At 38.9% G+C, this 12644-nt stretch overlaps 1 protein-coding gene across 1 annotated transcript in view; it reads right to left on the minus strand.

Annotated features, from left to right (window-relative positions):
• Nucleotides 1-8789: 8789 nt before the first annotated feature.
• The window catches only part of meltf (melanotransferrin), an 88262-nt gene continuing 84407 nt past the window's right edge, over nucleotides 8790-12644 (minus strand). The window contains exon 16 of the mRNA XM_043702473.2: nucleotides 8790-11016. Within this exon, the coding sequence (XP_043558408.2) occupies nucleotides 10958-11016 (59 nt within the window). The 3' untranslated portion in view covers nucleotides 8790-10957. The remainder of the gene's footprint in view (nucleotides 11017-12644) is intronic.

A 12644-nucleotide genomic window follows, 5' to 3' on the forward strand; every position in this document is an offset into this window, starting at 1 on the left:
TTCCAATTTCATGTTGTCCACAAACTTATTAATTGATAGCATAAGCTTTAAAGACTCATTCCTGTTTCTTATATGCTTTCTAAAAAGAAATTTCTTGGTTTAATCGAAATAAAGGCTTTTAAAAAATAATGTCTTTAAGAATGTTGCTGTTCATGGATGTGGCCATCAGTTTTGGAACCTTGATTTTAGCTGCAGAATTAGAATTACAATAATGTGAACTGAAAGTTTCCAGTGCTGGATTTCTCATTGCTATCGATAAACATTTTGGTTTACTTAGCAAATGTTTAATGAAAACTGCAAAAAAAGCAATTATGTCAGTTTTGGAACAATGATAATTGATTGTAACAAAATTACATGTGATTTGCTTTTGACTATTAATCAGATTCTCTCTTGGTGATCACTACTCTTGAGTAATTATTTGGAGTTTCTAGTCAGTCTATTCTTATTTATTCAGGTAAAGCAGATATATCTTTCATTCAGGTAATCATGAATCTGTAAGTTTCATTATTCTCATTTGCACCTAGGTGGAAATCAGTTGAAAATATTTGATACATGTCAGTGAATCAAGATATTCCTGCCTATTAATTTGATTACCTCAGCAGTGGTTACAGAGGCTTCGAAAAATGCGGATGGTAACAGGTTGTAGCATTTATGTCAGCCCAACATATGGAAAGGCCCCATGGCCATATCTTTCATGTTTTTGCTTACACTCTGTATATACGTCATCACCATCACCCACACTCCCCACACCCCCCCAAACAACCTTTACAGCCACAACATGCTACACTTGTTTTAGTAGTAAATGTCAATTTTTCACCTCATAAGTAAACGTTTTAATTACTGGTATGTTATAACTGTGGGCACAGTGCATCAAGCAGATGATACTAGCCATTTTGTGAGGATTTGCAGGAGATTAAGACATACAGAGACAGGCCATAGTTTGCGTGGCAATCACGAAAGAGAAATTAGTCTTGAAACAAACTAATAATTTGGGAAGGTGGTTTCAGGATAAAAATCATAACATTTGCTGATATGTCAAATAATTTTGCTCTAACAAGGGAATTTGACATTGATGAAAAATGCTGAAAAAAAGAAGAAAAATGATTCCACCCTGAAGAAGATACCAAAGACCAAACTTAGCATGAGAGTAAGGACTAGTCACATGCCTGAACTTCAAAAGCATGTATGCGAATGGATCTTCAGAAATTGTTGGAACATTTATATCATTAACAGAAATGCAATGCATACCTGTGTACATAAACAATTAACTGAGTCAAAATCAAATCTGGAGTTCAGTGAAGATTTCAAAGCAACAGTCACTTAATTTTCGCAGCAGAGAGTGGCGGGAGCTGGGCGGAAGTTCAGGCGGAGCGCAAAGCCAGTCGGGAAGGTAAGTGATTGCTATATAAAGAACTTACCTCGACGCCAACGGTCTTTTCGCAGCAAAGAGCGGCGGGAGCAGAAAACTTGGACAGGGATCATGCTGTAAAGTTGAGTGAAATAGGGGTTGATGGGAAGGGTGAGAGCAGTAACAAATTAAAAATACTATACATGAATGCACAAAGAATTAGACAGAAGATGGATGAGCTTGAGGCTCTTTTGGAAATTGGCAGATACGATATTGTGGGGATAACTGAGACATGGCTTCAAGTGGACAGGGCCTGGGAAATGAATATTCAAGGCTACACATGCTATCGTAAGGACAGACTGACGGGCAGAGGGGGTGGGGTGGCCATGTTGGTAAGGGGTGATATTCAGTCCCTTGCGCGGGGGGACCTAGAGTCAGGGGATGTAGAGTCAGTGTGGATAGAGCTGCGAAATACTAAGGGTAAAAAGACCCTCTTGGGAGTCATCTACAGGCCCCCAAACAGTAGTCTGGATGTCAGATGTAAGTTGAATCAGGAGCTGAAATTGGCCTGTCGCAAAGATGTTACTACAGTTGTTATGGATTTAGAATTAGAATTCCTACAGTGCGGGAACAGATCCTTCGGCCCAACAAGTCCATACTGCACCTCTGAAGAGTATCCCACCCAGACCCATTACCATACATTTCCCCTGACTAATGTACCTAACGTATACATCCCTGAACACTCTGTACACTTTAGCTTGGCCAATTGACCTAACCTGCACATCTTTGGACTGTGGAAGGAAACCAGAGCACTTGGTGGAAACCCACGAAGACACGGGAAAAATGTGCAAACTCCACACAGTCACCCAAGGCTGGAATTGAACCAAGGTCCCTGGTGCTGTAACACAGCAGTGCTAACCACTGAGCCACCATGCTGCCCCTGGTGTGAATAATTTTTGGTTTTTGATTTTGTAATTTTGAAGTTTTAGGAAATAACTTTTAATGTAACTTCAAGAGCAGAATTTAAATGTAGATAACTAAATGCATAAGGTGAGGATAACTTGCAAACAACCTTGAAGTAAGTGCCGTTCAGGCAGATCTGGGGTAATTGCCATTAATTGGTTAATCTGCGTGTTTTGAAGGGCCAGGAGGCCAATATGTTTACCAACCAGAGCTTTGTTAAGGTGATGATCACTCTGCAAGCAACAAAGTGAAATTAGTTTCCTGCCCAAAATGGCTGATGTAATGTGATTGGACTTTCAAAGTGACAGTTCACCATATCTACAAAAATACGCCACATCCCTCGTCTTACAATGAAAATGTTCACAGTATTTACAATTGTATATAGAACAGCCAAAGATGGGTCGTCTGAATGATGTTGATTCCTGTGTGGTGTTGTCGCATCCCATGCATCTGTTTACTTTTCTCATTGACTTTAACCTTTAGTGTTTTATGTGTACTAGGAATATCATCCATCGTCTTTTCCTGAGATGACTGAATATTCAGAAATTCACACAATGTCGTGGTGTTCTCCACCAAGTTATCCTTACCCTCAGATGTTCCGGTTACTGTTCTGTAGATACTGTTTCTATCGGCACAGTTATTTGTGGATCTTCAATTCATGTTGTCTTTGGTACATTCATTCTGGTTGCCAAGAGTTGATACATGTCTTCTCCATAGTGTATCATCTCTCTGGTTGTATAGGAGACCAATCAGTCTATGCTTTAGCGATGACTGGTATCCACTTTTCATCAGTGGTATAATTCCTTGCTAACGCTTATTGACATTTTTTTTGGAAAATTTGACATGGGTGATTTCAATAAATCAAATGCCATGTCCAACTGACACTTTACCATGGATAATGTCAGAGAACTTTAAGTCATCAACTGGAGTATGTTCTGGTACGTTAACAGCAATTGGCTTTGTGTTTTCAGTAGTGATCCTTGTTCTTGAGTTACATTTAAGGAGCATTTCACTGTCTGAAAAAGCTTTTCTGCCAAACCAGTTGTGGCTAGATGATAAGAAGCTGACTGGATATGCTGAATTCCATTCTGCTTTAGATGGTTCATAAACTCTTGTGATATAAACTTTCTAATGTACTACTTGTCCTACAATTACCAAAGAGTACTCTACTTGTTCAAAGTAGAAAGTGTCTGCACAAGTACTCTATGTAGTCAACTCATTTGCCAAAAGATAATCTAGAGAGCCCATCAGCATTTCCATGCAAGTTAGATGGTCGATACTTAATTGTATGAGTGTGAGCTGATCAAAACGATACCCCCATCTGTATTTAGCTCACTGCTGGAGGAGGTATCCCTTTGAGGCCCAAATATTGTGGTCATTGATCTGCAGTCTATTAGTTGGGTAAATTCCTGGCCATACAGATATTAGTGGAATTGTATAATGCCAAAGTAATTCCCAGAGTTTCTTTCTCTATCTGTACATAGTTCATTTCTGCTTTGTTTAATGATTTTCCACAAAAGCTATTGCCTTCTCTTTACCATTGAGTAAAATGTGAGAAACAGCTGCTGCCATTCCATACAGTGATGCATTGCCTGCTAGTTGCAATGGGTCAGGACTTCTGACTTTATGAAAGCCTCTTTTGGTTTGTATAAAGGCTCTTTTACAATGTTCTTCCCATTTTCAATTTTGGTTTTGGCATAGTAAATTGCAACAGCTTGAGAATGTTTGCAAGATTTAGGACAAATTTGCCGTTGTAATTTAGCAAGCTCAAAAATGATTAAAGTTGATTTGCATTTTTAAGTGCTGGTGCCTTTGATCTTTTTCATGCTTCCCAGATCCCCATTGAAAACAACAGCATGTTTCTTTAGCATTTGTGATAGATCAGTCTCAGAAATGTTGCAAGTGATTTACTTCAACCCAGTTGAGTTTGATTTTCTCCAAATACGTTCTTCCCAATAAAGCTGGAAAATTATCTTGGATAATCTGTTAAGGATAAATTTTCAGATTGGTCATATAATTTATTCACTTATGAATTGGGTATTGCTGTTAGGCCAACTTATATTGCCCCCATTAAAAGTTGAAAATCTCACAACACCAGGTTATAGTCCAACAGGTTTGTTTGGAAGCACTGCTCCTTCATCAAGTGGCTGGTGGAGCAGGATCATAAGACACAGAGTTTGTAGTGAAAGATCACGTCATGCAATTAAAATGATATATTGAGCAACCTAGATTGCTGTTAAGTCTTTCATCTTTTAGAATGGATTGCAGCTTTCGGTTCACTGTCAATGTGAATGTTTGCTGTGGATTCTGTGTCTTGTGATCCTGCCCTGCTGGCTGCCTGACGGGGAAACGGTGCTCCGAGGGTTTGTGCTTCAAGACGAACCTGTTGGACTATAACCTGGTGTTGTGTGATTTTTAACTTTGTCCACCCCAGTCCAACACCGGCATCTCCAAATCAACATTTAAAAGGTATCTGGATGGGTACATGAATTGGAAGAGTTTAGAGAGATATGGGCCAAATGCTGACAAATGGGACTAGATTAGGTTGGGATATCTGGTCAGCATGGACAAGTTGGACAAAAGGTTTCTGTGCTGCACGTTTCTATGACTCTATGCCCTTAAACTGAGTGACTGGCTCGGCCATTTTAGAGGGCAGTCGAGAGTCAACCACATTTCTATGGATCTGGAGTCACATGTAAGTGGGCTAGGTAAGGATTTCCTTCCCTGAAGGATAATAGTGAGCCAGATGGGTTTTCCCGATGATCAACAATGGTTTCATGGTCATCTTTCTTTTTTGTTCTCTTGTTGAGTTCAAATTTCACCACCATGGCAGGATTCGAACCCAGGTCCCTGGGACATTAGCTGAACATTTGGACTAATAGACTAGTAATAATATCATGAGGCCATAACTGAAAATGCATATTGAAACAACCTGAAAAAGGCACCATTTTACCTCTATATGTTCTTCGAACAATTTGTGAGGGTTCCAGCACAGTGTAACTCAGCTGCTTCTGATTCATACTTTCTGGTAACATTGGAACTGCCCTTTCAGTGTCCACTTCCTTTCCTACCGGCTTGTCATTCAGTAAGGGAGTGACCTAGTATCGATTGGTGTTGCCAGCAATGACCAATATGCTTATGGTCTCTTTTCGACCGAGAGTCTGGGCTTTACTGATGTCCTTTCTGTGCTCTGTAGATTTTCTTCCTATTCTTCAGTTTCTGTACTATCACTGCATGTTATCCATGTTTCTTCCTCAAACACACCCAATCAATGTGCATATTTTTGTTGCAGTTTCTGCGTACAGTTTCTTTATGTAAGAAATCTGTTGTCTGACCTGTTTTTCCACACCAATGGCAGTTTTGAGTCTGTGTCGGTGCCCGTATCTCGGTCACCATTTTGTGAGCTCTTGTACTCGAGCAACCTTGGCTGCTCGGTCCAGCCCTTTCTTTAAGTCGAGGTTCCTTGCCATCAATAACCTCTTCAGATTGCTTCACATCTTAAACCATTCACCAATCTGTCTCTGATAGCATCATTTAAGTTGTCTGTGAATTTGAAAAGTTCTGCTGACTGCTTTAAAATTGCTCTGAACCAGCAACTGGATTTGCCATCGTGCTGGTTGTTTTGTCAAATCAAGCAATCACAAATGATTTGCATTAAAAACTGGTTCTGTAGGATTCCTACGGCTCAGCTTCTGAGCAGTACCTCCAAATTCCTCAGGAGATTAAAAGTACTCCCCCAGTCCATGATACACAAGGATGTTTATCTGTTTCAATTTTGTTTGTTTGTACAAAATAATGGAATTGTTTTGTGTAGGAATTCCAGATGTCTCTTTTCATCGTACAGTCCTACATCGATATTTTCCGCCATTTTATTTTTTTCCCAAAATGGGAAGGGCCTTCAAAGCATGATGTGTCACGTCAATTTTTGTACTACCTCCCTTCGCATTTTAGAACATTGTATTCCTCAGGTTGCCTGTTTCTTTCTGAAATGACACCCCTAGCTCAAAATATTTCCTTCTGTATAGGCAACTTGATACTCACAGTATAGAAGCAAATCACTACAGATGTTGGAATCTGAACTGAAAACAAAAAATGGTTGAGATCACAAAAACATCCATAGAGAGAAAGCAAGCTAACACTTTGAGTTTAGATTACTCTGATGAAGACGAACTATTGCTTTCTCTCTATGGATGCTGCCTGACTTGCTGTGATCTCCAGAACTTTTGGTTTTCAGTTGTTACTCTGTGTTTCTTCACGCTAGCTCATTGGCAAGTGTTTTCTGCACTCTCCCCTGGGGCAATAATTTTTTTTTCTTTCTGACTGTACCTGCACCAGTGAAACAGTTGTTTTTTGATTCTTTTCTTTCAAATGTCTCTGAGATCTGCAGTTAGGATTTACGATTGTTTGTTTTTTGAGGAATCATTGGATTGCCCAACTAGATGTCACAGCAATTTTTATCCCCGCCACCTTGTGTTACATTTCAAAAAGGACCAGGAGACCAAAGTGTTGAACAACAGCAGCTTTATTAAGGAAATGTTCACTCTCCAGGTGTCAAGGTGAGACTAAGCTGTTCCCTGTTCAAAATGGTCCATGTGGTCGTCATGGTGGAGAGTGTGGTGCTGAAAAAGCACAGCAGGTCAGGTAGCATCCGAGGAGCAGGGGAATCGATGTTTCAGGCATAAACCCTTCATCAGAAATGATGTCATCATATCATGTGATCTGTCTCTAAAAGTGATAGTCCACTATGCTTAACAAGTGCATAACACTTCATTTAATATGGTCAGGGTTAGTGAGAGAATCAATAATGGATGACCTATTGCTGAATTTTTAATAGGAAAATGAGATCTACAATTATTTCAATAACGAATTATAATTGATCAGTCATAATATATAATTTCTTTGCTGTGGAAACGTTATCAAGATGCAACTGAACAAACTAGATACTGCAACGGCTATGAGCCTGGATAACATTATGGCAATAGTACTGAGTAGACTTATACCTCTAAACTAGCGGGGTCCCTGGACAAGCAGTTCCAGTACAGCTATGACACTGGCAAACAAAATAATGTGGAAAATTATCCAGGTATATGTAGTCCACAAAAAAAAACAAATCATGGAAATCACGGATGAACTGGGAGATCCACTCTCTATTGAAGTCCAGTTCTGAGATGTTCAAGTCAAGTGAAATCCAGGTATGACTTTCCCAGAGACACCAAAAGACAATACACCATTGATCGGAAACTGAACTGTACCGGACATAAATACTGTGGCTTCAAAAACGATTAAAAGATTAGGAATTCTGCACTGCGGAACTCGCCTCCTGTCTCTTCAGTGCCTGTCCACAATCTACAAGGCACAAGTCAAGGCTGTAATGGAATAGTCTCTACTTTGCCTGGATGAGTGCAGCTCCAACAACACGAGCTCTGTATAATTCAGGATAAAGAAGGCTGTTGATTGGCATATCCACCACCTTCAACATTCTCTCCCTTCACCACCAATGCATTGTGGCAGCATTGTACACAATCTACAAGAAGCACTGCAAGAAGGCTCCTTCAAATCCACTTTCCAAATCTGTGACCTCCACCACCTAGAAGGACATGAGTACCAGATGCATGAGAATGCACATGATCCAGACTCTGAACTGGATCACTGTCACTGGATCAAAATACTGGAGCCCCCGCTATGAGTGGAGCAAGCGCTCATTATCTTTCGAGGGCATTTAGAGATGATCAATAACTGCTGGGCTAGCCAGTAATATTCACATCACAAGAGTGATGTCTTTTTTTTAAAAAGCTTGATGTATATAAACGAGGGTGGTTCTTGGCATAACCAGTTTGGAAAGAGAGCTTCATTAGCAATATACATTAATCATGTCCAAAGGTAAATGTATTTGATTTACATTTTTGTTTGGGAACATTCAGAGTGTGCCACATTGCCATGGACCTGGACTTGAAGTTCAGGATGTTCCTTTGTTTTATCTGTATATGCATTTGCTCTCATAATCCAGTGCCTTCTGAATTTAAGTTTTGAAAAACTATAATGTTACGTTGGTGCTGATTTGCTTTGTTTATGAAATGTAACAACAAAAAAAGTATTTTTTAAAATGTGGAATTTCAAGGCACAGTTTCACTGGTCACTGTGTGGTCAATTTTGTTTTCAATTGTTAACAGTTTCAGTAGAGATCATCTATATCTCTTTTTATGCAACCTGTAGGTCAGTCTAAAACAAGGCAGGAAAACTAAATTATACCCACAAGTCAAGCTTTACCATTTAAAAAGTTAATGACCAATATAACATTGAGATGTTTTGTTATTTTGACATTTCAAGCAATGTGTGTAAGTTGCTCCAAAATATACATGTCCAAAGGTTAATAATGTCTGTTGGTTTATAGTTCTAGCCTTAGTCTGATGAGAGTATATATTCATTTTGAAGATGACAAAGATGTCACCTGATGGGCAGTAATATTTTCCAGTAAGCCAGAATACAATTGGGAGTGTTCTCTTTTCAATCCTGTGTATCACTATTGGGTAAGAGTCTCATTTATTGATGAACTAAGGTGCACCCACGCAGGAATGGTCATTAACAACACTTAATTGTAAATCTAACACAATACTCTCAAAAACATATCAGAGGACAGATGGAATCATTTGGCCTATCTACCATACATATCCACCAGTTAATGCTTTTTAATGGTGTACAATGAGAACAGTAACAATAATTGTTCAAAAATAAAAGTAATATATTTGAATATTTTAAAGTATTTATTAAAATACTTCTACAGACTGCCATTGTTGCCTATTTCTAATAGGTAAAACACTCTCTAACAGTTCTCTAACAGTACTATAAAATTTACCACAGAATATTAGCTTTTAACAAAAGGGATATTAAATTATTGTTGATAAACTAACATTCTCTGGAAAGCTTATTGTACTTTAGCCTGGCAATAATATATGCTGGCCTTGTCAACCATGCAGCTAATAAATGATTGATGATTCTTGGTGACATGAAGAGCAAATTGATGGGAAATGAATAACTTCAAAATTATAGCAAACATAAAATGTTACTGCCAATGTTAGGAACATTATTTTGTTGTTAGGGTTTAATAAGAGCATCATTGAACTCAATACAGATAAAGTACATATTGTGGCTGTCAGCAAAGTTGAGTACATACCTGGCATACACATCAAAATGGCATCCAGTATCTGCATCGTTGATTATGCAGTACAGATTAAGGAACAGAATGCCATTTCCAATGTTCCAGCAATACACCTTCATCCAACTTCTGAAGAGAAGTCCTTAGTGCATTTTTATTTCTTATCCCTGCATTCCTTGAATAAGCTGCCTACTTGGATCCCATTTAATTGCAGACGAGACTAGATTAAAAACCAAGTAAATGACTGGATTCTAATTTTTTTTTCCTTTTACTCAAAATCCATTAACATTCCACTGGGGATCTAAGGAAATTGATTACTTTTCACAAGTGAATTACAAAACTTGTTCATCAAAGATGAATTTTCAATTCCTTTGGAAAACATAGAGCTTTAAGACTGCTCTATATTGTGCTCCATGATATTACATTACCATAGGAACCTAGCCAGCCCATTGCATTTATGTTAGACTTCAGTGAATCCTGTTTCTTTTCCCTTTCTTCATTAATTTCTAAATTTATTTCTCTTTATTTTCTAAACTTCCACATCTCATGCCTATCTCTTCTGTAACCCAGGTCCTGGCTGTTTCCACTCCATTACTACTCTCCACCTCACCTACAAATTTCTCCTCTCCAAATATAATGGACAGTGTTTACCAAAGTTTCTGTGGCTAAAACAGTTTTTTCAGGAATTTTGTGTTTAAAGAATAAATGTCAATGAATAGAAGCTAACCTTACCAAAACAACTACAACTGCCGGGGAGAACAATTCTACTTGAAAGAGGTGTTATACATTTGTGAAGGAAGCAATTACACATATGCTCACTGATATGGCTATTGCCTTTAGAGATGGTATGCACAAGATAAGTAACAGACAATTTTTTTATGCTCTGACATATTTGCCTAATCACAACTGCTTCAAAGAGATTCCACTGAAAATTCTATATAAGGCGTACCTACATTGTAAAGCATTCTGCAAAAATCACTTTGTTGTATAAGTTGTCCCATGAAATGTAAACAGTATAAACGAAATATTTGTAAACCATTATTTATACCAGTAAATAATATGGCATGTACACACAATGATGTAGCATCTGCTTTTACAGAAGCTGTGCTGCTGAATGCAACTAATAAATTACTACATACAGTGACCTTCTCTTTAAACAGTCATGATCAACCCCAAATAATTTTTCTACCCGTTCCACATATAACATGTTTAAATCTACAAATTACAATCCTTAAATCAGGTATTGTGTGACATCTCTCTTGAACTGTTATGACATTTCTGAGCTTAGGAAAATGAATCATCATTTATTGTTTTTCATGTCTGAATTGTTGCAGCTGGGTAGCATTTTCAATCTTGGGCTTCATTTTATCTGATGCGGTGTGTTTTTGTTTTTATTGTTTCAATTCCTCTCCTCGAGTAGTTCGGTTCAACAAGGATGAATTGCCTGCACATTTCCGATTTGAAATGAGTCTTGTGGCAGATCATGGAGGTGATTATAAGAAGAAACTGTGCAGCATTAAAATGAGCAGACACAACGATGACCTTGTTATCGCTGGAAGAAAGATGGGTAATTAGGGGAAAATCTCTAGTAGAACAAAAGTCAAATTTTTAAACAAAATCTAAATTTTCAAAACCACATTTTATTATAATGTCATAAAAGGAGGAGCAGCATAGCAGCTGTGAAACTGAAATTACAGACTAATAGGTTTAAACCCCTCAGTATTTTGATACTTGATCATGGCATAATGGCTTTTCTGGCTAGGCCAGCATTCACTGCTGTCTGTAATTGCCCTGGGGAAGGTAGTGGTTAACTGTTGCCTTGAACTGCTCAGTCCTTGGGGTCAGGCACACTGTCAGTTAGGAGGGGAGTTTTGGGATTTTGACTAAGTGACAACGAAGATACAGTATTATAGTTTTCAAACAGGATGCTGTGCAACTTGGAGGGGAGTTTGCAGGTGATGATGTTATAATGCTGACCTTTCCTGCTAGGTGATGGAAGAGGTGAGTTTGGAAGGTGCTATTGGAGAGGGCTCAGTGTGTTACATCTTGTAAATAGTACATCATCCTGCTACTGTACATCAGTGGTGAAGAGGAAGAAATGCTGAAAGGTTGTGGATGGGACGCCAGTGAAATGGGTCCTAGTCTCTCTGACCAATGGAAAAATTTTCTCCAACATCCACTCTGTCCAGGCCATTCAGTAGTCTGTAAGCTTCAATTAGATCACCCCCCCCCCACCCCCATCTTTCTAAACTCCGTTGAGAGTAGACCCAGAATCCTCAAACATTGTATATTAAGCTTTTCATTCCTAAGATCATTTTCAAGAACCTCCTCTGAACATGCCCCAGGGCCAGTACATCCTTCCTGAAATATGGGGCCCAAAACTGCACACAATACTTCAAATGTGGTCTGACCAGCGCCTTGGAGAGTACTTCCCTGTTTTTATATTCAAATCCTCTCAAAATAAATGCCATCACTGCATTTGCCTTCCTAACTACTGATTCAACTTACAAGTCTACCTTGGGAGAATCCTGAACTAGAATTCCCAAGTTTCTTTGTACTTCGTACTTTGCATTTTTTCCCCATTTAGGAAATAGTCCATGCCACTATTCTTCCTGCCTCACACTTTCCCACATTGTATTCCATCTACCACTTCTTTGCCCACTCTCCTAACTTGTCCAAATCCTTCTGCAGCCTCCCCACCTCCTCAATGCTACCTGACTCTTTACTTATTTTTGTATCGTCTGCAAATTTAGCCAGAATGCCCCTAGTTCCTTCATCATTAATATATAAAGTGAAAAGTTGTGGTCCCAACACTATGCCTTGTGGAACACCAGTTGTCACTGGCTTCCACCCTGAGCAAGACCCTTTTATCCCCACTCTCTGTTTTCTGCTAAACAGCCAGGCTTCTATCCATGTGAGTCACTTGCCTCTAACACCAGGGCCATTCTCTTCCAAAGTAGTCTCTTGTGCGGCACCTTGTCAAAGACCTTCTTGAAGTCGAGGTCGATAACATTGTGGCAAAGCTGCTCCGATAATACGGTTATGTTGTCCTTGGTACTTTTTTCAGAGAGATTGTAAATGACACAGATTCTGAAAAGTCTGGGGTTGAGGGATTTTCGGGCCAATTTGATAATAGCAAACAGAAAATGCCACGGGCAGAAGGCAAACAAATTTTAAAAA

Source organism: Chiloscyllium plagiosum, unplaced genomic scaffold (genome assembly GCF_037043375.1).
Source record: "Chiloscyllium plagiosum isolate Xiang-an unplaced genomic scaffold, Cpla_swu_hap1 HiC_scaffold_13, whole genome shotgun sequence".
NCBI classification, from domain to species: Eukaryota; Metazoa; Chordata; class Chondrichthyes; order Orectolobiformes; family Hemiscylliidae; genus Chiloscyllium; species Chiloscyllium plagiosum.